Raw genomic sequence first — 25,948 nt, forward strand, 5'->3', positions numbered from 1 at the left:
AGTGGAATTAATATGATGTTTACGAGCTTTTCCAGCAATCACCCCGCTTAAATATTATATTTCCTCCCTAATCCTCTTTGTCCCCTTTGTTTAGACTACAAGTTCCTCAAATCAGGGGCAGTTTCAACTCCATGTTTGTACTGCTGAGGACAAAAGGGCCCTGTTTCCAAATGCCTCCCAATGTTACAAAAATAATAGCTGAGCTGCCAATCATAATAGCGAGCATTATTTAAACAATATGCCTACCTTTCAGTGTGGCCTTGGCACCCTGGTAAAACTGACTTAGAAACCAGCAAGACTTCAGCCTTTAAGTGTTTAAGTCATTTTTGGAAATGCCCATGTAGCCAAAAGTTTTAAATGAGAATAAATCTCTAGCAACTGCTTTTTTTTTTTTTTTTTTTTTTTTTTCCCTATAGATAAAATTCCGTAAGATTATAAGAAATGAAAGTGCAGTGTAAATCTTCCCAAGAATCTTCATATGAAGATCTGTGGAGACAGGCTGAGGGAGTTGGGGTTGTTCAGCCTGGAGAAGAGAAGGCTCAAGGGAGACCTTACAGCGGCCTTCCAGTGCCTAAAGGGGGCCTACAGGAAAGCTGGGGAGGGACTCTTTGTCAGGGAGTGTAGTGATAGGTCAATGGGTAACGGCTTTAAACTAAAAGAGGGTAGGTTTAGATTAGATGTTAGGAAGAAATCCTTCACTCAGAGGGTGGTGAGGCACTGGCAGAGGTTGCCCAGAGAAGCTGTGGATGTCCCATCCCTGGAGGTGTTCAAGGCCAGGCTGGATGGGGCCCTGGGCGACCTGGTCTGGTGGGAGGTGTCCCTGCACATGTCAGGGGGTTGGAATTAGATGGGCTTTAAGGTCCCTTCCAACCCAAACCATTCTGTGATTCTATGAATCTATGGTTCCCTTCCTTTTTAATGCTATGGAATAGCAAAACTCAGGCCACCATACCTGCATCCCCAGCTGAGTGCATGGCGCTCTCGTATGCAGCTGAACTGTGCTGGAAGTCTTGCAGGTTCTGAGACCACAACCTCACATTCTCATCCATGGGAGTTGTAGCCTGATTTACTGTCACAGTAGTGCTCTCAGCCTCTGCAGTCTTCTGCTTAGCTTGCTCCAAGCGCTGTCTGGCCTCCACTACATAATAATAGGGAATGAAAAGAAATGTACGTTGCCAAAGATTCAAACCAGCTGTTGCTAGCACTTTGAAAATGATGAGACTAAGAGGATTTTACCTTCTGCAGAATGGGTAGCCAACCTCAGTTTGGTTTTCTCTTGATTTCCACAAGGAATATTCAAAACTCATTGTGGTTGGTCCACGGTTACATTAGTTCTTAATTTTATTAAACTCTCATTTCCTTATCGTTCTGGATTGTTCAAATTTTTCAGTATCCCTGGATTTTAATGGATATTGTATACCCAAGGATGTTGGAACAGAGGTGAAAAAGTGCATTGTTTTTCACTGAGTTTTTTAAAAGAATGCATGCAAATGCTGGATATTTTTCATGAAAGTTATTTTTCAAGGAGAGAAACCCAGAACACTGAAGTGTTTTTGTTATTCCATATCTGGCATTTTTTTTTTTTAATTTATTTGTAAAATTGTGGTATTTTACATAATACAACATCTTGGCAGTAAAAAGCAGCTATTTTTTAGTTAGAATTAGTGAAGAAAACTTTGAACACCTTTGAGTATACTTGCTGTATGCTCTCTGATGTCTGTTTTCTGAAAAACTAAGGTGAGATTTTGTCAATCAAGACTGTCAGTAATTACTTCCCAGATACACTATATGGCAGACATGATGTATATGTGAATTGACAACGAAAATTTACAAAATTGCTTTTGTCCATAGAGTTGTATGTTCTCCAAGCCCTGAAATGATCCAGAGTTACATGGGGAGGGTAATTGTAGTAAGGAGGATCAAAAAGTATGTTAATAATTTCAGATAGAAAAATGTTTCCCCATGAGTATGTTAAGTTTTTATCTTTACTGACTAGCTCTTGTTTCAGTCAAATTCCTTTGGGTCTTCCTGGGACTGAAATCTTAATACCAACTTCATAGGCCATATGCAAAGATAAAATACACTCTTAAGCATTTGAAGATAAAGAATCATAAAGAAGTCCTCTTACAACCTGGCTCTGCTGATTGCATTTTTGTGATGGCTCTCATCAGCTGGCTTCGCAGGGCATTCATTCTGTCCAGAGTGCCATTAACATGCCGGCTGGTGTCTGCAACAGTTAAATCATTACCTGCGGGGGGGAAAACAGGAGGTATAGATGAATGGCATCAAAGTCACATTTTAAAAGGGTACGTTTTCTCCTGTAGAGGTATGTTTAGCCTTTAATACACCATTGGCAGTATGCTAGGGCATCTTTTACTATATGGTATAATAGCACTCTTAACTTCACATAATTCAAAGTCAAGAGCAACCTTGAAGCTCATTGCCATTATTTGCTTGCTCCAGGGCTCCTTGGAAAAATCTGGAGACCTGTATTTCAGTCAGTACCATCTCTCTTTGCTTAAACTGGACTGCTGGAATAACTCCAAAAAGAGAAGTTTTAAGAAACTCAAGAGGTCCTGAAAAATTGAAAAGGCCAGTTCTGTAATTTTAGTACTTTCCTTCATTTTCAGTGAAAAAGAGGTCAAAATCCTTTAACATTTATTATTATCCTTCACTGGTGAAATTCAGCTTTCTGAGCACTTAAACTATTATGAATAGATTTCAGTCAACTACTTGTTTGAGTATATTTACATGTGAAAAATTCTTTGCGGGATCAGATATTTAAATAGTGGTTATATCTTAAATGGTCCTTTTGTAAATGAAATAAATATTCAATATCTTGGCAGGACAACAACACATGCACTTCTCAAACTGTGCCTGTGGCCTTTTCAATACTTTGTATTATTACTTCGATCAATACATGCTTGTGTTACAGAGATAGTTCTGCCTTAGTGATGTGCTTCTGAAATGTCTTTTAGTGTACACGCTTATAAATTGACAGGGAAAGTAGAAAGGATGTATATTTACTGTCATCTGCTGTCTGTTGTAGCTCCATGGCTCGGTTGAGAAGTTCTTCGCTTTTACCTCTATGATAGATGATCTGAGTATCAATTCCAACTGCAGCCTGCAAGTATGTTCCAAAAAGTAAAGTCATAATAATGCTTACCAAACATTTCCTTTTTATTGTGTTTAATTGTAGGTAACATATTACTTGATATAAATGCAATTGCAAAATCACAGTGGTTTCATTTTCATTGTTAACATTTTAAGATTGGCAGCTGGAATAGAAAAAGAAGTCTAAAAGCAATTTTTCTGTAGACTGCAATAAAAGTTCAGAGAAATGCATACTTTCCAGACAGCAATACTGAATAACAAAGATGCAGAAAACACAGGAGTCCTCTTAGTTTATCAACTCCAATCTGGCCAAATTGGTATTCAAGCTGCACGTAAGTTGGGCACTGTGACTGTTTGTTTCAACTGTTGCCTTTGATGGGTGATGAACACACATGCTGCATGGGGGGCTGTTTCTGGTCCCCAGTAGCATGCTGTAAGCAGAGGTCTGGACAGCCCAGAGCGCCTTAGGGGTCAATCCAACTGATTCCTCTTTCTATCCCACTAATGAATTGCTACTTTTAAAGTCTTTTAAAATTATATACATACACAAATGCACATAAAATATTTGCCAGAGACAAAATTAGCATCCTTATCACATCAGTGAGTATGCCAGTGAGCTCTTTGCCTCATTTTAATTTTCAATAAGAAATAGTGATGCTCCTCTTAGGTGTATTGACCACCTTTCCTGCCACATGGTGCTGTGTGGAGTAGGAGGACTCAAGTGCTGAATTCCAGCTCTGGGTTCCTACATGGCCAGGGAGTTGTCTGGACTTTCACAGGAGTGCCTCAGTTCGTGTGAACAGCACAAAGAAGCATCTCCCTGTACTTAAGGACAGGAAGGACCTATTGCATCTTTTCAAATAACAGGGAAATTTAGGTTGGCAGAATAATTAATGACCTCGTATTTAATTCAGGAAATAGTATATGAAGCAAAATGGGCAGTGAGAACTTTGAGGCTGACAGTGAAGCCAGATCTTGTTTTTTCTTCATACTTAGGTATCCAAAGCCCCTGCTGTATTGCAAAGTAAAAGCTGATATTATGAAAACTACTTACATCATTGACCCGGTTTGTTGTGTTCAGTGCCAGCAATGTGGCGTTATTAGCTTCTTCAATGTAACTGGCAATATTTTCATACACATTTGAAGCATTTATTGCCCTTTGTACCAACCCATTTGTGTCAACACCATGTAAATTCCTGTTAAAGAGACAGTAAAAGGAGGAAGAAACCAAAGTAAATCAAATTAGTTTCAAATTGAGTAGCTTTCTTAATATTCTGTGAATTCTGACTACATAATTGTGCACTTAAGTACTCTTGGCCTGAGCCGTATTCTCTTCATTGGGTATGACTATCTATGCCAAACTAAAGGAGGAAAAAACTATGTGAATAGAAGGTACTTCCCAGGGGTTTAAATTTGGGAATTTTGTCCTTAATGTCTTTGTGAGCAACAGCAAGTAACATCTAAGCTTTTATTATTTATTTATTTATTTATTTATTTTAAATCTAGATTAGATATTCCATAAATTGAAAGAATAACAGATCCATCAGCTGTCCTTCTACAGGGATAACTTCTGGCTGTGAATAGAAAGAGCTATGTGTGCCGGTGATCAGGAGAGCTGTATCACCAGGCTGTTTGTATTTTCCAAAAGTAAGTGGGAAAAGGGGGAAGATCAGGTATAGAATTGCCCATTTGTCATGAAATTTTGCAAAAAGTTAAATTTAAGAAACACAATATAGTCTTGCTAGCATGGTAGAGCATGATTTGTATTTTAGGTTGCAACTGGTCTTCAGGGGAGATTAAAACAGCAGATGGTTTAGGACTCAACCTTCAACTGTTAGTAACTTTAAGTATAATTTTTAATATTCTTCTGATAAACAGAATTAGAGTATATATAATATATATTATATTATTATATAATATACATTATTATATATATTATATTATATATATACTATATATTAGATATATGTTTATATGTAAGTGTGTGTACTCACTTCAAAGTATTTGCACACTGAGGATGTATTAATTTTCCAGTTTCCACAACTGTTGCAAGAATTTCCTGCTATATTCCCCCAAGACAAAAGAAGAACCTCTAACAAATAAAGGCCTAATGGGCTTGTAAAGCAAACCCATAAAAAAAAAAAAAAAAAAAAAAAAGATTTGAAGACAGGCTAAAAGTTTTAAAGGATTAAAGTTTTACTGCAGGACAATCTTCTCAACAAATAAAAGAGTCAGCACATTTCCATCTGGATATTTTGTAATGATTTCTGCTTGCTTTCTATTAAATTCTGAATGTGTTGGAGTTGGTAGTCATGTTTAAATTATTGTAGTGAGGGATGAAGGCTAGCCATATGGGGTATTTTCTTTCAAGTGATTCTGCTACCCCCAGCAAGCCGATCTCAGACTGAACATATTGTTTGTTTTTTAGGTTGTCTGTAGTTTGTGTAGCATTATAGAACAACAGTTTCAGATGTCAGCTTTATGAAGTTTTATAAAAGAAAACCATCTGTTATTTTTTCTCTGTTTTAATCTCCCATCTAGTGCATACTAATATTAAGAAACAACTGGTATTTAGATAATACACTTGATTAGTAGTTATTAGTTTATCTTCCAAAAACATATGTCTATGACGTTACTTAAGGTAGAATTTGGTGAGGCATTTTCTATAACAAATCATTTGCAACAGTGATTTTCTTCATGTGTAGTACCAGTTGCAGATAAAGTCATCTTTCAAATTTGCCTAGAGCTGACTTTTTAGTAAATTGAAGGAAAGTTTATGTGTTTGCTATTTTTCAGCAAAATAGGAGGCCTTGCAGTAAATGTTTGGTGTTGCAGGGGGCTAGTTTCATTGGGGTACGATTCACTCTTTCAGAACTACTCCATCTGTAAACCAGTTCTCAAACAAAAATTATCACAAATCCCATTTGTTTTGGCCCACACTGCTAAACAGTAACGTAACATAACTTATTGACATAAGCTGTTTCTGCAAACCCCATTTAATTTCCCTGTATTATATTACTTTTCCTATTCTCTTGCTATGGGAAGGGGGGAATGTGCCAAATTAGAAAGAGAATAATATCACACGAGATATATGTTTATTCTTTGACAAGATGAATAGATTTTGCTTTGCTCAATTTCAGCTGTTCCCTACAGACCATGACAGTTCCTCCCATACATGAGCTCCCAGTGATTTGTTTAATGCCTATTTACAGACAGCATATCTAATGTCTTGGTGTTTCTGCCTGTCTCTAAGTTCATTCAGCTGTTCAATCAGTAGCACTTGTATGAACAGAGTCTGCTGAAGTTAAATTTTACCGGTCCAGCTCATCAGCAAGTCCTCGTAGGGTGTGTGCATGATGCATAGCCTTTTCTACTAAATCATCATCAAACAGAGACAGGTTGGCTATTTTTTCTTGCAATTCCTTTTTCGCTCCATCTATTTCTGTGTAGAACCCTGACACATTCTGAATAAAATATAGAAGGAAGGAAAGAAGATGAATATTGTAAAAAATCAAACCTATATTTTGATTATTATGTTTTATTGTACCTTTCTACATTATTATAATGCTTTTATTTTGTTTTATGTTATATACTTAGCATATAAAAGAGAGTAAAGGTCAGAAAAGAGTCTGTCATGAATGTTGGTGGATCAAGGCAAATGCGGGAAAATAAAAATCAGCAAAAATTCCAGAAATCCCTTGAAAATATATTGGAGAAACATTTGTGAAATATAAAAGAGAGACAGCTGAATGATATCTTACCATTACTTATGTTTGCTCCAGAATGGTGCCAATGTGAAGCTTTTTGGTGTGAATTGCTAATAGGTGGAATAATTACAGCAAAACTTTGCAAGATCCACTCATTGTGGTTTTTACTAAATTAGGAGATGGAAACCATTTTTTTTTTAAAACCTCTTCTCTGTAAGACTGTAGGCCAGACATTAGCTTTTGGGACTTCTAAACTATATCTATACAAGCAAACAAAATAGTGCTAGGGTGGGCTGGCTTTCACAACATCCTATTAGTGCTTGGTCCTTGGCACTGTTTTGGCCCTGGCCAGCTGCCACCCTCCCAGACCTGCTTCCTTGGAAGAATAACATGGAGCAGTGCCTGTGCCTCAGGGGCAATTTGTAGGGGAGGTGATGCTGGAGAGGAGCAGGGAATTTAGCAATACAGCTGTAAGCTGTGCCACACAGCTGTGAGAAGAGGTCCTCATCACATTCTCTCTCTTTGCATAGAGATAGCCCTTATGGTAGGAGGACAGCTTGGACTAGTCTGATTTACAGGAGTCCTTCAGACCACTAACTCTGTGTATGTACAGGCAAGGAGAAGTAGCATCCCTTTGCCTTAGCCATATGCCTTCCTTATGGAAAGTATTTGTGGGGAAGATCTGTTGGACCTGCATTCACCTCTCCAATATACAACCTTGCTGGTAAGCTTGAAGATTATCATTGTGACCTCAAAATACTAGAAAAAAAGGATGAAAGTGAGGGAGTGAAAAAGGATGAATGAGCGAAGCGTGAAGATACTCATTGCTGGTGAGGATGGAAGATACATGATGTTCTCGTACTACTTCCCTGCAGAGTAAACATCCCTGTGTGCAGACTTACCCACAGGAGTGGGGGATACTGAACGGTAAACTGCAGCAATTTATTTTACAGAAAACACAGGAGAAAAAAAAATCATACTGCTTGATCACCCTGGGATTGCTATAGTTAAAGAAAGCTGTCTTCTTTCTGCTTTCACAAATTACTTTTCCAAAGAAAAATGAATGGCTTTGGTATTTGCTTTTGTGTTGCTTTGGGCACCTATGGCTAAAATTAATGCTTTTGGAGAATTTTCATTTGTCTTAAACTATCTCAAAATCTTAATGTAAGACATGGAAATAAAAGTTTTTGTAAAATGGCAAAACTTTTAGTTAGCAAAATCCCACTTTCATTTTCATTTTTTTTTTCATAGAAAAAAACAAAAACCATGGGGAAGTTTAGTCTAAAAATTTCCCACAACACCTTGTCTCATTCATAACACTGGACTCGACAGTTGCAGATGATGATTTCAATAAGACAATATGTTTATATGTAAATTTTACATTCTGACCATCACTGCTTTTAACACTGAAATGTGGGATCTTAAGCTGTCTCTCATGCTCACTTGCAGGCATGAACAAAGTACAATCTGCCAACAGAGTACCTTTGGGACTTTTGGCAGCTGCTCATTATGAAATGAGAACCCTACAGCAAAATCCTTCAGTCAGCTGTGCCCACAGTAAGGTATACTTCTAATATATTATTTTTCCAAGGCAACAAAATGTAATTACAAGGCTTTCCATTCAGGAGGATTTATACATTTTTTGGAGCTATTCATCAGTATTTCTTTGAAGCAGTATAAAAAACTAGAGGTTTTCACTCAGTGGTCTAAGCACATGACTTTTCAAAAGTTCAAAAATTCAGGACATACCATTTAAACAAGTCACTAAGGCACCTACCTTTATTACCTCACTTAACTCTGAGTTGATCTTTTGTGGTCCTGCCAGAATAGTTGTGGCACTTAGCAGAATGCCATTCACCTCATCTACCTGCTCGTTTATTTTCTCATGTTGTTTCTACAAACAAATAAAAAAAGCATCCAAAAATGTTTGTGAACTGCTAGAACAGTATTACTGTTTTTGTCATGTTACTAAAGTTAATTCAAAAGGTGAAGTGATAAAGTAGATTTCAGGTAAATTAAGTCTGTTTTTCATAGATAACCCTAATAGCTGCATATTATAATGTTGTTTCTTGCATTTTCTTGTCCTTGTGAAATACTCTTTTTTATTTATATGAATTAATTTCTTTTTATATTACAGCATGAGCAGTTACTGGGATGAAGCATTATTCAGTGCATTGCCAGCAGAAACAAATTAAACATGGACTTTTCATTGTGGCCTGGAAACTCTTTTTTTTTTTTTTCTTTTTGTCTGCAGATTTTTTAAATTTACAGTCTTGAGAATTCTTTTTCATGTCAATAATGAAGCTAATGTGAACAATATTTTTATACAGTATGTGCCTTCACTGTGAGGAATAATGAAAATCCAAGTGGTTAAAAACAGAAAAATTATGGCTACAACCAGCATACTTAAGGCTTCACTTCATAAACGTGAGATGATCTGCAGCTTGGCATTATAATAATTAAAAATGAAAAAGCAGAAGACTCTTTATAAATAAAGATCCCAAGGTCCTCACAGAAGGATTCACAAGAACAAGTGTGCCTGATTTATCGTTTGAATTAGTAAACCTTCTACATCAGCATGAACTTTGAGCACGGCAGATTTCAAGAGCTCAAAGTGCAGCCACTGGTGCTATGAAACCCAGAGGTTAGCCTGAATTCAGAAGATCATTCTTGTGATCACAGGATTGTTCCCCAAACTGCTCTCCTCCAGAGTCCAAACAATTTCAGCCATTGAAATAAAAGCAGTTAGGATCAAATGGTCCTGAATCGTTATCTTTGTCATTTTTTTCCCTGATGAAAAAATAACCGAGGAAAACATATTGAGGTGGGACATTCTGGTTTTGCATCTTTTAAGAAAACAAAGAAGAGTCACAAAACTTTTGGAAGGAAAAAAACCCAAAAAAACAAAAAAAATACCTCTCTATATGATTGATGAATTAAGTATCTTTCTGGGATGAAGGACTTGAAAGTTCAATTTCCAGAGGTTATCTGAACCTAACACCACCACTCATATGCAAATGTTCCCCCTTCCACAGGGGTTCTAGGAGGAAGATATCTGAGCTCTCCTCTGGACCGACTGCTTTGTTCAAAATACTGGAACTATTCGTCTGAACAGAGCATAAGGGAAAACTGCTGTAGCCTCATAGCAAGGCAGTTCACCCACCAAGTAGGAAACCCAGTTTTAAGATATCTGTTGTGGAGCAATTAGAGAATGGCTTTGTGCTTCCTGATGTAAAGATAGTCATCTGCTCTTCCTGAAAAAATGAGGCATTTCGTTTAAAGAGGACCAGGGAGAAAGTTTGGATGGGACAGTATGAAAACAGTCACCAGGGCATGAATTCAGCACAGAGTCTTTATAAATAATTATTTCTAGAGAATATAATTACTTTCTGAGAGCATGAAGTCCTTCCACATCATAGAATCATAGAATGGTTTGGGTTGGAAGGGACCTCAAAGATTATCCAGTTCCAACCCCTCTGCCATAGGCAGGGACACCTCCCACCAGACCAGGTTGCTCAGGGCCTCATCCAACCTGACCTTGAACATCTCCAGGGATGGGGCATCCACAGCCTCTCTGGGCAACCTGTTCTAGTGTCACATTACAAATCAGTACATAATAGGTGAAACATTTCCACCGCAGTATTTACAGCAGCCGTGCCAATTGGAATCTTAAGCTTCTTGGGTTTTGCTGTAATACATCTTCCTATGTTTAGGCATCAGTAACCATCTTTTCCTCGGCCAGTTGGGACATGCTGTGCCAAAATCAGGCATTTATTGTGACTCCATGAATAAGTAATACACCTTGTACTTCTCAACTTATTGTGTAGAACTGGAGTGTCAAGCTCATCCTGCTGAGTAGTCCAAGAACCTCCTTTTTTTTTGTGTGTGTGTGTGTGGTAATTCCTGAATCTCAATTGTTTGCAATCCACTCTTTTAAGTACTGGCAAACACGAACTATTCACAGATACTTATGATAAATATACTGCATAATACCTCATGCTCTTGAAGATTGGCTGTGTTTTCCTGATTTATATCCCCTGTTTGTTTAACATAGTCAGATGCCTGGTTTAATGCCTCCTCCAGGTCTGACAGCTTCATATTGTGTTCACTGAGCTGCTCCTTCACATCGGAAACTAGAGATCTGGTGTCATTGTACCTCTCATGAAACTCTTCAACTCTCTGTAGCACTGGGAGAAAAATCAGAGGCCACTGATTAATCCATAGCAGGCACAGACAAACATACGCACAGACACACAGACACTTGCGAAACACAAACACATTTTTCTGCTTGTTCTGCCATGGGAGCAGCAAGGAGAGACTTGGGGCAGACATTTGGAAACAGCGTCACCCTTGGCTGCTATGGTGGGCTCAGTGAGTGTGTCCATCAGAGATATGCCATTGCTGGCCCCCTTTCCACTGCTCTGTTACTAGTGTGGAGAAAGGCAGGGAAAGGAAAAGCTGTAGTCCTTATGTTTGTTTAGTGCTTGACAGTCTCCTGAAGTCAGCAGAGTTATATTGGCTTGGGTTAGGAGACCGGCTGTGGTGAACCACACTCAGGGACAGAAACCAGGATTCCTTTCATGTTGGCAGATAATACTTTTCCTATTCTTTTCTTTCCCAGATTTGATCTTGTCCGCTTTTTTTTTCCTTTTTTTTTTTTTTTCCTTCAAACCTTCAGGAGCAGGAATTATTATTTAATCTCTTTCACTTCCTGTGTAAATAATTAAGGATAGAAGTCTGCTAATGGGCACACAGGTCTCATATACTTGGTCTTACATTCTCCTAAACTGTGATGTCTGCAGCTGCCCAACCCACCAGCACCTCCTGGTTCTCCCCAGGGGCTCAGCATTATGTCCCAAGCTGCCCAGCTCCTGCCAGCTGTGCATCAACATCTGGGTGAATTGAAAACAGATTCAAAACTTACAGTCCTCTGCTGCATCTTTCTCCTCAGCTGCAAGTTGCCTCTGATTAGTGAAAGGCTTACGGCGTTTGATCTCCTTCAGCATCTCCTCAGCCTCACTCAGCTTCTGGGCAATTTCCTCAGGGCTCAGCTCTTGTTGAATTGCATAGTATTTCATCTTGCTGCTGATTTCTGTGGGAAAAGAAGGAACAGATGGTCAATCCAGCATGCTACGGAGAAGTAAGTATTCTTCTGTGGAGTACTCTTTTGTGAATCCAGATCATGCTGATGGCGAAAGAAAATTTTAATTATGCTACCACTCTATGGTAGATAATTATTATCTTTAATCCAGTCTTAAAATTAAACCTGTAAATAAATCACAGTTCATGGCATATGTGGGGGTCTCATCAGAAAAGGATGAGTTTAAATAGGCATGGGTAGTGTGCATTATTTTGCTTGGCAGTTCTTACAGGCTGTGATCATCTTTTTATTCTGAGCTCTGTGGCATGTAGCAGACTGGGGCTTTCCTGCAAGATCGTGGTTTTTAAGTGCTACTGCAAAAATGGGATGCTTATTAAACAGCAACATCAGCAAAGAGACTGAAATAATCTCTTTGTCCCTCTGAAGAAGTTTGAGACACCCTAAAGATGTAACATAAGGCTTCTGGCATGACGCTGCCTAACTGGTTTGGAGATGGATATTATTTCAAGGTTTTGGTCTCAATTCAAAAAATGCTGTTGAATCCTTGCAGCTGAAATTGAGTTTACCCATTCCCTGAGCAAGCATTACAAAGTTTTCTCACTTTTCAGTCCTTGGCCTCGAATACCAACCACCTCCTCTTTCATACCCTGTGAGTAGCTTTGGCTTGCGTTCATCACTGGATTTGTGGATAGCCAGATCTGGCAAGGCAGCTCTATGGATCTGTAATTTTTTAATAAAAAAATCTACGTGTACTTGTGGCACAACTGATTCTCTGGCAGAATGTCCTTTCATGCAGTTTCTGGATGGCTCCTGAACTCATTAGTGAAGCTTTAAAGTCTCAGTCTCAGCAGCAACTGATGACCACAAGTGCCTCCGTGGCTTTCTTTTTCCTTCTCATACTGGCACATGTGTGTCTACACATATAGACGTGTGCATACACACACAGCTTACCTTCAGTAGAGCCTGGCTTGCCTTCTGCAGTAGTGATGCTGGAGAATATTTTTATGCATGGTGAAAATAATTTTCACCCACTTGCTTGCAACTTTTTTTCTTGGTTGAACAAACGCTCTTTTTCATCACAGACATAGGTGCTGCTTCTCCTATGATAGGCCAACCTGACTTCTGCTATTTGTGACCCAAACTAGACATATTTCTGCCTTCTGTAATTCCTTTCCTCCTCCAAACAACTAATGATACAAAAGAACTATCCCCACAAGTCAGCCAGTGAATGCTGGTGACATACAACGAGGCTTAGGCTGACACCTGTACTCAGTAACTATAAAAATAAAAAGTGAGAGATGCAGCAGTAATCAGAAGTGATCTACCACTGTAGGTATAAGAAGGGAGAACATTTGTAACATGCTGTGTGCATGGTCTTAGCCTGCCTCATCTTTGTGACAGGATATGTTAACTATGTTTACTAAAATTGAAATATTGGTTGAAGCACCCATGGAGGTAATGATCAGCAAGGATAATGTTTGGTGTATTACAGCACTTCCTTACAAAAGTTGCCACCGAACTTGCAATAATTGTTTTAAGTCAGAACCACTCAGGTCTGCTAATCAAGGATTTCTATTAAATGAAAAAGGACTATTTAACTTCATCTGGCAGTCAGCCTTTCTATTCTGGTGCCATAAACAGTTTTTTACACTGTTGGCTTTGCAAAGGACTGGGAGAAATCAGTGTTCTCTACGGCAGAATGGATACTTTCATGATGCAGGTTTACAGGCGACAGGGATGCTTCTGTGTGCACTCACTTGGGGTTTTATTGCTTTCTGAAGATACAGAAGAAGAGAATACAACTGGCTTAATCTAAGTTTTATATATGAGCACAATAACATTATGTCAGAGATACTCCAGATGAAGATGATCTTCTTCTCGGACTAGGAAATCTTTATTTAAGTGCAATTGTGCTTGGGAAAGTGTTCACTGTTGCCATTTATCCTTTGATGTATGGTACAGTAAAAATTCTCAAAGATCCAAGCAGTCTCTGAGGCTGTAAATCAAGAATCTTCATCTGCAAAGGTCTAAAATACCTACATTTACAGTCAGAAGAGAAGTAATGTTCTGAAGTTTGTTAGTTCTAGAGATGCAGTTATTGCTCTAGCATGTTGCCCAAAGATGGATACAAGTTTTATCTGCATTCCTTCACATCATATACACAGATGAGCAGAACATTGAGATGTTAGGTGACAGGTTGTCCTATTTTAACATAAAAAAGCACTTGGTTACATTCTTCTAATTTTGGGAGATCTTCATCATCACATTTATCTTTCCTACTATGAAACAGCATCACTATAACCATTTCTGGCAGTCTGCACTACCCATGTGGTTTACAGTTCTGTTTCACTTTCAGTTAAACCAATGCTTTCTTTGTTGGGAAAGAAAGAGCCAATGAAAATGCAGTTTTTCAACTCTACTTCTGTATTTCAAGAAAAAAAAAAAGAGGAGGACAACAGCCACTCTCTAACGCTGTGTAGATGGGGCTGAACCCAAACTCAGCTGGAAATTTTGGTTTGATGAAGCAACAAACAGCTTGAGGAGAAAATCATTACCACCTTCCACACCGAGCTTGGGGGAGCAGTAAGTTCACAAAATGATGTACTATTCAGCATCTTTTGCTTTTTAGAAGCATTTGCATGAAGTTATATGAAGCAGAGAAATCCTACTCAGGAACAATTTCCTAAAATGCAAAAAATTGAACGGAAGTAAAACTCAGTAGTGGGATCACCAGAGTTAGTCAGATCTAACTGACTACCGTGGGTTCAAAAGAAAAAGTGCTTTTTTAAAAAAAATCTGTCTAGCTGTTCACATGCCCTCCATTATTTACCAGGATGATCAGAAAAGTGCATTTGTATGAATCTGCTGACAGGGAAGACACTAAGCACTCTCACTTCCCATCCTGTGCTTGTGTTTGTGGCTGCAATCAGCCCCAGTCTGATACCAGCTCTTTTTTTTTTCTTTTTTTTTTCTTCCTCCACGAGTGTATATAAATACTTTGGGCAGCTATTCAAACAATCAGAAACTGCAAGTTGAATTACCTTGAAGTATTCCATGTAAACCTATTTATTATTATTTTTCTCTTTCAGAGAGAGAAAAAAAATGAAGCTCTTATTCTGGTTGTCAGACCAAATCAACCCATAGTGTCAGTTGTCTTTGAAGAGAGACAACTTTTCATCACGGCATTGCAGGCTCTAAAAGCCTTATGTTTAAAGCCTATGGGTTGCTTTGTGAGAGTGCCCAGGTGCAATGACATTTTTTTGCTGGAGGTTTCATTAACACATGCTTCACATTGAGCTGAACCAGAAAGAAATCTATTTACCTTGAATGTTATCCTTCATATTATGGAGCTGCTGCATGAGCTGCGTAGCACGGTTGTTGGTCTCCATGGTTTCCTTCTGTATCAGTAGGCCTTTGCTGGATGCTTGATTTCCCTATGAATAAACCATGTGAGCAAGATATTAGATTTTTTTTTCAGATCCATATGCGTGTGTGGCGATGAGCAGTGTAAACACACATTTTGCTTTCTCCTGATGAGCATGTGAAAGTCCATTTATCATATCAAGTAGCATTTACAGTCTGAAGTGAAGGGCTGTCTTGTCGGTATTTTCAGAATTGCAGAGTGAGAGATTAAAATCTGTCCCATATTTATCCATCATTTGCTGCAATCAAATTGCCATAAATTATGTACAGTTGTAAAACTCCCATCTGCTGAGTCTCCTAGGCATTCAGCAGGGCTGGCTCATTTTGCTGGGTATTGTGTTTCCTGAGTAAACATATAGACTGAAGAACAAGGTGCAAAGCTCTCCATCATTTTTAGATCACTGTCTCCCTCATGTGAGGTTGCCAGCTATGCAACTTGTAAAATTAAGAAAATGAGTGTCAGGATTCAAAATGCCCCGAAGAGCATAGCCACACTCCTATCCTATATTATGGTGGAGGTTGTACACCACGCTGCATTCTCCTATATAGACACGAGGTGACGTGGTCCCCAAATGGTGATAGTGAGGCACCAGGTGAGGACGTAAGGGAAGTGAACCATGGCACAATTATCGTGTTTCCTAGCCAGCCATTAACTTTGGGAGTCCTTGGATTTAATTTTCACTGTTATGTCTCATGAAGGAGAAGGAAATATGGCTGCTCTCGACATTTCCTGGACTCAGGGGATGTGTGTCTGTGCCTGTGTAAGACCACACCACAAGCTTGCCAGTAGCAAGGTGTTTAGTTTAAAGCCCCTGTTGGGGCTGCAACAGCAAGAATCCCCACTGTAAAATCAGTTTGAGTTTGGGAGATAAGCTGGAAGATTTTAGGCTGTTGCTGTGCTGGCTTCATGCCTGCTTAATTCCACCAGGCTGGGGGTGATGGCCGTGGCCTCCCTCTTGCCATGCAGCCTGTGGTGACACCAGGGTGAGCTGGAAGGCAGTGATGGAGGTGGTCCTGCATGAAGCGTGGGTCTGTGGAAAGGTTTGCTGTTTGTTTCTGTTGACTTGCTTATTTTACGTCTTCAAAGGGCATGTGCTGTGCTTTCTATTTTAATTCCTTTATTCCTGTCAGGGTTTCCTACGAATGCTCAGTTGCTTGGCATTGTCACCTTGTGCTTATTTTAAGCAACTTCTCTCTGTTTTTGCACACATTTGCCTTTAAATAATACTCTTTCCTCACCGAACATTTTATTAATAAAACTATTAAGTGCATGGGCAATTACTGAGACAGGTTTCCTGATTGCCACAAAATTGACGGGAAGCATAACAGCACAAGTGAGGGGTGCTCTCAGTGACCCTCAAATTCCCGCTGGCAGAGGAAGACTTGTCCTGGAATCTGCCCAGAGCCTGGGAAGGAGAGGTACATGGCTCCCCCAGGGCTCTGCCAAACATTTAGGATCGAGCTTTGTGTGGTTTTACTCTAAGCTCATCCCCAGCAGATTCTGGGAGTTTCAGATCCCATTTATTATTCTCATTCAAACCTCTCTTTCGAACACAGAGTCTGTAATTCTGCAGTGCCCTTTCTGCTAAGTGCTGATTAAAAATACTAACCCCCACAGTTTATCTTCCACCTCTCCATACAGTCCTATTTTTTCTTCCTTTGTGTTTCTTTTTCTTGCTCCTGCATCTCAGTTTTAGCCTAAGGTATAAATTTGTCTCCTGAAAGAATTGGTAAGTGAATACAAGGTCTGGCTTTTTGCAATAAGTGTGAAATATACTCTAGTCATACTGCAGCGGTGGTTATCTCTGCTTGGGAATAACATCACATGATGTATCTCACTATATATATATATCTCAGCAACAGAAAACTGGCTAATAATACCTCTTTAAAATACAGGAGAAGAAATTTTTGAACCTTTTTTCTTCTCTTAACATATGTTGGTATTCTTTTAGGGTGCAGTAGAAGTGTTATGTGAGCTGAGAGTAGATAACCTTAATTTTATAGCTTGGCAATTGAATGAGGATATAACATTTATGATTATAATTGTGTTAAAACATATCTTGAGTGCTGATCAGCTTCCATCTCAGTGGGTACCTCAAAAGGCTTTTACACTGGCAGCTTCATAGCATATTGTGAAGTGTCTAATCAGGCTAAATGGATTTTTACAAGGGCATACGTGTAAAATAAATATAGTACAAGGGCTCCCAAAGTCAGTCCAAATTACTTTAACGTTGGTTACTTTGCTCTGAAATACTAAGGCAGTGTGTCTACCTTAGATCAAATGTTGTGCCTGTGGTGTAGGGACTATGGTGGGAACTTGAGTCCTGAGGGGAGGTGACAAACCACTGACAACACTCAGCAGACTTTGGCCCTGCTCCCCTCCTTTTCTGAGAAGATGACTTGATGGATCTTTTACACTTTTATTTCTGAGCCTAAGTAAAGCAGAAGGTTTAGAAATAGAAAGCTTTCTCAGCTACCCTTGTTTGGTGAGCCTCATATGCCAGCATGTGAATATGAAAAGCCGCAAAGCTTCTGTGCTGTGGCAGGAGGCTGTGAACAAACCTGGTCTTCAAGAGTTGCTGCCTCTCTCAGGAGATCATTCATTTCATCTGCAGCACCATCAACTTGGATGGTCCAAAGCACAGAGTTGTTCTTTTTTTTGGACATCGCTGCCTGTGTGCGGGGGAAAAGAAGTCAGTGCACCCACAAAACACATTTCTTTAGTGAGGGCAGGAATTGAAATTTACATGAATGGAGTGGAAATTCATATAATGAAATTAAATTAAAAAAGTGAAATGTCACCACTGTTTGTACCTGAAGATGGGTAGCAGTGAGGTTCAGGTCATTCAAGCGTTTCTGAGCTGCAACACCCGTAGAAATGCTCAGTAAAGTTGTTTTGCTTTCATCGATAGCCAGAACTGCTAATTGGATGTCGTCTGTCAAATCCCAAATACATTTATCGCAGCCTGATAAGAAAATAAAAGTGTCATTTTTTTCTTTAAGTGTTTGTGTCAGTTAACAACAAACATCCTGAATTTACTTCTGAGTGCCCTTGCCCCATGGGGTTCCCTCTCTTTGTCATTGATGGGACCTGATGGATACAATTTTTTTTTTTCACTTTCATATACCACTTCCAAAGGTCCCACAACACAGTCACAGTGCTTCCAGCTGAGCAGCACCAGATGGGACTGCTCTGAGGGGCTGTTGAGGCGGCTCTGTAATCAGTAGGGAGAGAGAGATGAGGCATTTCCTGGCTATTCCCTAGAGGCTCCATGTGTTTGTGTCCCAAAGAACAACAGATGGGGGGTGAAAAAACAAGTTCATTTTGCCAGAAGCCAGAATTCTGTATTTAAAAACTGGTGGTATGAGAACTAAGGATGTCCAACAGCTGGACTCTTGGATGCATATTTGATTAGGAAGGCAACTTAAAGCACAATTACAACATGTTTGAATTATGCTTGCACAGCACTACATCCTTGTTCTGGCTGAATGCCTCCAGTGCCACCTTCTTTTTAGTGATATTTGTGCCACCAGTAAATGGGAGAGACTTAGATGAACATGAAACACAGATTCCTACAGGAACTTTTGCTTGGCATCATCTAGTCTGTATTCTTGTTGGCAGAAGCTGCCAAATATTTTCCTTCTGGTTGCATTTTGGGACCCCTTCCTTCTTGGGAACAGGTTTAGAAGCCTGTATGTGCTATGCTTTCTGCATTAAACCACAGATGTAATAATACTAGCATTAAATATATATATATATATAAAATCAGTGTTTACCAGTAGTTACAACAGAATACATTTGGAAGCTCCCCAGGCTTCCTATAGTTAGACTAAAAGAGAGCTGAAAAGCAACTGACTGATGTGTATACGTCAAATTCTCAACAGTAACAATTTATACTAGATGTACAACTAGAAAAACAGAAGTGATATGCAAGACAGCACAGATAAAGTAGTCGTGGCAATTTTTAGGGCTGGAATATTTTTTTTTTGCAGTCACTATGTTTCTAAGTCTAGAGAAGTGGCTTTGGTGATACATCTCTACTGCTCCACAGTTGGTACCTAAATATTCAGTCTGTATTGCAGAACGTACTTGTGCACTCATGTGCACTTGAGCATATGTTTAAATACACAGTCAGCAAGACATTGCGCATCTTCATGTGTTTAAGTGCACTGCAGGATCAAGGTATAAGTGCCAAGTCCAATGGAGAGCCAAGCTCTTAAGTTAGTATCTGCAAACATTAAAATACAAGAACAACAGTCACTTTTGGTGTTCTCATAGTATTATTCTTACTAATGGTGGGGCAGTCTGTGCCAGTAGAAACTACAGGACTGTCTGCGAGGCATTCTCCGGTGTGGCTGTCACACATTCTCCCTCCACAGTTACATTCTGGGGGAAAAAGAAAGGGTCTTAAAATTAATAGTCTTTAAAACATCCAACCCACCTTTCCCATCCCAAGACCAATGTAATAATTATACATAGGATTGTGCATGGAAAGTCAAACCAAAATCAAGGGCTTCTCAGGTTGATTTTCCCTTCATTAAACCAGATGAAATATGAGAAAAAAAGCAGAAAGCCTGTGCTGAAGAGACTTGTTCAAAGCTTCCCAGCTGGTCAAAAAAGTAGTTCCAAAACATCACCTTCTAGAGAGGGTGATGTCTGGGAGATGGACTAAGGAAAACAGTACAGCTGAAGTTAATTATTAGTTACCTCTCTGCAGGCCTGTGGAATTTCTCAGTGCTGTGTCAGGCTCCCACTACATTAAGGTTTCCAGCTATGCGGGATTGATAGTGGACTCCAATCCCATCATCAGCTTGAGCATATCAAAAAGTAAATATCTCCTACCACTTACAATGAAGAGTAAGTGAGGTTTTACATTTTTTTAACTTGAGTAAGCTGCATTCCTACTGCCAGCACAAGTGGCTTTTTAAAAAGTATTATTTTTAATCTAAAGTGTCTCTCTCAGGATTTAATTGACCTTTTAAAATATATTACTTTAAAGATTAAAATATTCTTGGAACACTTTGATAGAATATAAAACTCTAGCAGACCAGAAAAACAGTAGTGACTTATCTGGCATTCATTTTGCTCTTGTGATTCATGGTTTCAGCAGAATCTCATATAACCAAATTGTTTACTGCTATTTTATTGCAGCCCATTCATTGTTCTCTATGAATTGGGCTTGTATTTACATTCTACATTCAACATTCATGGTATTTTCAAGGAAAATGTGTAAGACAGCCTCAAAGTTAAACATGATGTGCTAACATTAGAATATTTCTCTGAAACTGAACCACAGTTAGTGGAACTACTCATTTTTTGTACTAATGTGAGAACAGAATTTGGTTATGAATTTTATGGGGCAATCAAACTTTTGATCTCTCCACAAGTATGAATTGGTGTCTCCCAGCTCCCACATCTACAATGCTTTCATTTGTTAGTTCTTTCATCAAGAAGTGAAAGAAAAGTCTCACCTGTATGACAGGATCTAGTCTAGCCCCCAAAACAGTTGGTAAGATTACGGTTCTAAGATTAAAATTTGGATTAGGTTGCTGCTCAAGAAAATCAAACTGTCTTCTTATTTAACTTGATAATTCTTAGCTTTTCACACAAATGTTTAGAGTGAATTCATTTCAAAAACACTTCTGATAATATTTCATCTATTTGTTTGGGAGGTACCAAACTTTTAATATGGAATTAAGGCTTTGAATGCTGTTGTGGTTTACTGGTGGAGAAAGGTTCTAAATTTACCTTTATTTCTGAGTGACATTTGTAGAAAGCTTGGAAGTGTGGATAAAGGGCGAATGGCTAAGAAATTTATTGAAAAGAGGCTGAAAACTGCTATCTATAGCTACATCCTGTCATTCTATATGGGAGAACTGCTGTTAAATCATCTCTGGTGAGCTGAGTTAGGCAGTGAAGCACATAAACAGGGTTTGCTTTTGCAACCTCAAAATCACAGAGATTGAACTGCAGGCCTGGGTTGGGTGCCCAGATCCAAGCATGAGCTGAGCTTTGAGACACACTGTTCCCTACAGCCATTGTCTTTTTGGCTGTATTGGATACCTGGGATTGGCTTTTTGGGTTGCTGTGTGTGGGCACCATCTCTTCCATTCAGTGTAAATGGAATTTAAGTGTGTGATTTAGTGATGTAAATTAATCCCAGAGACAGGAACAAAACTAGAAGGGACTGCTAGTGTCATAATATGCCCATAAATGAAGACTGCAGCACATAAGACACTTGAGTCCAGAATATCCTTATGGCCTTCATCCTCCATGTCCCCAAACATGCCTTAGCACTTCACAGTCAGCTAGTAAGAAGTCCAGCTGTACAGTGAGTTGCAAGAAGGATGTAGGTTTGATCCAGACATCACAAATGTCCCAAGGCCTATAGCCCTATACCTCGAACCCAGGGGGACTTCAGATGTTCATGGTGGTTGCATGCTTCGGCTGTGGTGTGTGAGTGGTATGAACAAACAGAAAGGTGATGTCTATACCCAAATAGAGCTTAAGGACCCTTTTTTGATACAAGATGTAGGCACTGTTGTGCCCAGGCATTCAGCTGGGATGTTGGGATCTGTACTCTGAGACTTGCTCATGGGCAATGATAGGGGGATAGTGCCAGGGCTGATCCACTGGAGCATCCAAATCCTCCCACCAGGTGGCCAGGAGCACTCCCTGCCTCCCAGGCCCATTCCCAGGTGTTTTATGACTGATTCAGGCATTCCCGGAAGGCAATCCATGCCCCATGCTGTGCCACTCTTTGCTCTGCTCTGTTACACTGAACTACAGACCATACCTGTACAGTTTTTAGCGAATCTGGCATCCCCATAGTACCCCGGAGCACATCGTTCACACTTGAAACCTGTGGTGTTGCGCAGGCAGTTGCGGCACTGGCCGGTCACTTCATCACAGTCTTCAAAAATCAGGTTTGGGTCTGAGTTGCCACTGCAGTCGCATTTTTTACAATTGCTTCCAATTAGCAAAGGGTTCCCATAGTAACCAGGGGCACACCTGAAAGGAAAAGAGAGCCCAGAGACGACTTGCAATGACATTGCCATCTGCGGTAGTGTTTTTTCTCTGACCTTATTTATGTCCCCATGAATTGATGACGGTCAGCAACTACTAAAGGACAGAAGGCAAATTAGAAGCTGTATTTCTGCAGAGGCTATTTTGTGCTCTAATCTCAGTCTGTACAGTTATTTATTTTTCACTTCTTGAACACTCCTGGTATCTCAATCACTTCAGTCTGCATTTTTTTTTGTGTCCTTAGCAGTGCAATGATTTGTTCCCATTGTTTTAAAATATATGACAGCATGGCCTTGGCAGAGATGCAGTCCTAGTGTTTATTTTTGTCTTTTCAGCTTTGGATCTCTCCAGCTATATTGTGTTATATAGGAAACTGGGGCAAGAGACTGCCTTTCATGATGTGGAAACTCAGGGGAAGTTCAGACATTATTTTCATTATAATGCAGATACCAGAGCTCTGACCGGAAGGGGGCTGAATAAATACGTTTATGACATGGCATTGGGATGGCATCTGGTTTTTTCAAAATCAAACAGACACCAAGCCAGCCTCCCTTTACATCCCCACTGTGTTTCAGATTTGTTCTATGTTAGCCTGTTGGCTGAGGCCAGAAGAGTAAGAGCCCAGGAAGGGAGGATGCCTCTGGAGGTTTGCAGAGGGAGAACGGGAGGTGGGTAACAGACACCTCAGGGAAGGCTTGAAATGGGCCCGAATTGCTTTTCATGTTTTGTCCTATTTGAGCAACATTTCTGTTGAATGCTTGCTACATCTTAAAATGGAAGAGATGTTGAAACTGTGGTGATTTTTGAAAGGCTAGACAAACCAGTAATACCTCAAGCTTCTGGGTGAGCAGTGACCCTACACTAAGACAACAGGTAGTAGACTTGGTGTCATCATCAGGGTCTCAGTTAAAGGAGTTTCTGCTGGTAGCAGGGAGCATACTTATTCCTGCCTGCTCCATGAACTTGTGAAGCAGTGGGACTGGGGGGCTCAGCTGGCAGGATGGGGACAGCCTGTGCCACCCATGGTGTCACTGCGGGAGTGTGCATGACCCCGCAGCCTGCACTGCAGAGACTGGGAACTCATGCCCCAAACTGGGGATGAAGAATGACCACGGGGTAACTAGCTGGCACAGTGATTGCTCACTGAAGATATCAGAAGGTTGAATGGCTGTCAGTGTGACTTAGGTAAGGAGTACTCTGTGTCATCCTGTTTTATCACCCTGTTGTCCTAGTCTTTTCTCCTGTCCATAAAGCCCTGTTTTCAGGTGCTGTTTGTTCTGCTGTTTGTGGGTGGGAGGGTGAGCTCTCAGGCAGTTTGCTGTAATTTTCCCAAGTTTCTGTCTGGGGACCTGGGCTGAGGCCTGTTGTCTCCTAAAATGTGAACATAGACAAATCTGGGTTCTGCTGTGTCTGAGCAATGAAAATGTGGGAGATCTGATAAGAGCTTCCAGTTTTGATCTGTTCCTGCATTTGCTGATTTTTTTTTTAATAAAGAAAGTAATTTCCTCAATGCTGCTTTGTTCATGTTCCAGTCCTGAACCCCCACAGTAAAAACACATATAAAATATTAAGCATCCTAATATAAACCATTTGGCTGCCTCAAATACTGCCTTTGCCAATGGCAAAGAGTCTATTTGTCTCTTTGCAGCACTGCCAGAACTTTCGGTGCAGATCTTATCGCTTGGGTGACCCAGATGTAAAGAATAAAACGTGTGACCTGGAGTTCTCTGCACCCCTCGTAGAATTGTGAATACAATACTGAGTGTAAAGATTGTGATTTAACTGACTTTGATGGAGTCACTCCCTATTTCCCTAGGAGTTTGAGCAAGCAGTGATGGGTGATGCTCCTATATAGTTATGCCAAAAGGCTTACTATAATTTTTGAATATTTCAGACAATGTGGCATAGTCATATTTTCCAAAATTCAAAATGTTTATGAGGTTTAAAAAAGAAAAACTTTCCCCTCTGTTAAAAAAAAATAAAAAAATCTGTTGTACTATTTGATTTATTCTGAACTCTCAAAATCTTGCAGCATTTCTCTTTAACTTTCTGTGCTTAGGCATTTTCCAAAAGCCTGTCTGTTTCACATGTCCACCAACTCACAGAAGCCACTGAGCAGAGCTTGGGTGAGAAGGGGGCTTTGCTTATTGTTAGCCAGCTTTGGCTTTCAGACAGTGACTAGCAAAGACTGCCTACTATTCCCATCAGGCCCACAGTTTCTTCCCTCTTATAAGGGCAAGGTGATTTTTAAAAAAAAATCTGAAATACGACATTCAGTTCACTTGCCAGAAATGCAGTGGCAGTTCCTCACATCCTTACAGATGCATTTGTGGGCCTGGAAGTGAATGCTGCTTTTTATGACCATCTGACTCACTTTTATTAGCCATATCTCCTCATCTGGAGTAGCTGTCTAAAACAAATAGGAACTTTTATAGTGTGAATAAATGTGTCAACTTCACTTTCCCCTTCCCTTTGCCACTGAGGGCATATCATAGGCTTGGACTGTTGCTGGCCTCTTTTGAATGGTTGGTAGCATGTGGGAAGAACAGGGATGGATGGATGGAAACATATTGCTCCATGTCTGCACTTTATGGTCTGAAAAAGTAGAGGCCTGTGGTAAATGTCTTTTTCCTCTGTTGTATCAATAAGGGGCTCTTTGTTGCTAAGAATATTTCCTCTCCCTTGTGATTTATCAGCATTGTGGAAATACTAAAGCTGCTAAGTTAAACTTTGTTTCATCTTACAGCCATGTTTGCTTCCTGCAATTATTTGTGAGTAAAAAATTAACTTCCTCTTCACTGGCAATGCCAAAAGCACCTTTCTCATCTATTCACTTTGGACACTAAAGCATCATTTGCTCAATTATCTTTTTTAACTTTTGGGCACTAAGAAAACATGGATTTCAGCTGCTACCACCTCAGTGCTTTATTGCTGGAGTCCAGGAGCAACATGATTGTTGGATGTGAACATGAATGCTAAATGTTGAACTGGGAGGTGTGTTTTCCCAGTTCCTAGCACAGGCTTCCACGATTTCATGACACTGTCTGCTGGCACACATCAAAAAAACCAGCTAGACTTGTGCCAAGTCCCTGGAGTAGCACAAGGAAGCCTCCTAAACAAGCGCCACGGGAAACAGAGTGGGCTGTCTGCCAGGCAATGCCCACGGAGTGTGTCCTACAGCTCGCTGCCTCTAGGGAGGGCAGGGAGGGATGGAGGGCAGTGGGACGTTGCCTTCCTCTGCCCTGGGGACATGAGCTGCTCTATGGGATGCAGGAAGGGCAGGGGCAATGTCCTCTCTCACCTGGTCCCCCTATACTGTGACTGCTGCCAGCACCAGCAGCCAGTGGTGGTGGTGCCCAGCAGCAGTGTGAACAAGGCAGGGGCTTGCTCTTTGGCGAGGGGACAGGGACAAGCAAGGCATCTCTCATTAGCCTTTGAAATGCTTTAACCGGGAGCAGGACCAGCAATCTAGCAGGCGGGAAGTGCCCTTTGTCACTGCTTGCCACTTACCCCAGCGGTTTGTCAAGGACTTAACCCAGTGACCAGGGCAGGCCGATTTCTTTCTGTAGCTTTTCC

At 40.1% G+C, this 25,948-nt stretch overlaps 1 protein-coding gene across 1 annotated transcript in view; it reads right to left on the reverse strand.

Annotated features, from left to right (window-relative positions):
- Positions 1 to 25,948, reverse strand: part of LAMA4 (laminin subunit alpha 4) — a 96,778-nt gene that overhangs the window by 32,734 nt on the left and 38,096 nt on the right. The window contains exons 5-17 of the mRNA XM_035538342.1: positions 22,143 to 22,357; positions 19,637 to 19,732; positions 18,160 to 18,311; positions 17,908 to 18,018; positions 15,245 to 15,356; positions 11,746 to 11,913; positions 10,815 to 11,008; positions 8,599 to 8,715; positions 6,430 to 6,578; positions 4,169 to 4,310; positions 3,028 to 3,124; positions 2,129 to 2,248; positions 953 to 1,138 (exon numbers count right to left, since the gene is read on the reverse strand). Of these exons, the coding sequence (XP_035394235.1) occupies positions 953 to 1,138; positions 2,129 to 2,248; positions 3,028 to 3,124; positions 4,169 to 4,310; positions 6,430 to 6,578; positions 8,599 to 8,715; positions 10,815 to 11,008; positions 11,746 to 11,913; positions 15,245 to 15,356; positions 17,908 to 18,018; positions 18,160 to 18,311; positions 19,637 to 19,732; positions 22,143 to 22,357 (1,859 nt within the window). The remainder of the gene's footprint in view (positions 1 to 952; positions 1,139 to 2,128; positions 2,249 to 3,027; positions 3,125 to 4,168; positions 4,311 to 6,429; positions 6,579 to 8,598; positions 8,716 to 10,814; positions 11,009 to 11,745; positions 11,914 to 15,244; positions 15,357 to 17,907; positions 18,019 to 18,159; positions 18,312 to 19,636; positions 19,733 to 22,142; positions 22,358 to 25,948) is intronic.

This window comes from Cygnus atratus, chromosome 3 (genome assembly GCF_013377495.2).
Source record: "Cygnus atratus isolate AKBS03 ecotype Queensland, Australia chromosome 3, CAtr_DNAZoo_HiC_assembly, whole genome shotgun sequence".
Taxonomy (NCBI): domain Eukaryota; kingdom Metazoa; phylum Chordata; class Aves; order Anseriformes; family Anatidae; genus Cygnus; species Cygnus atratus.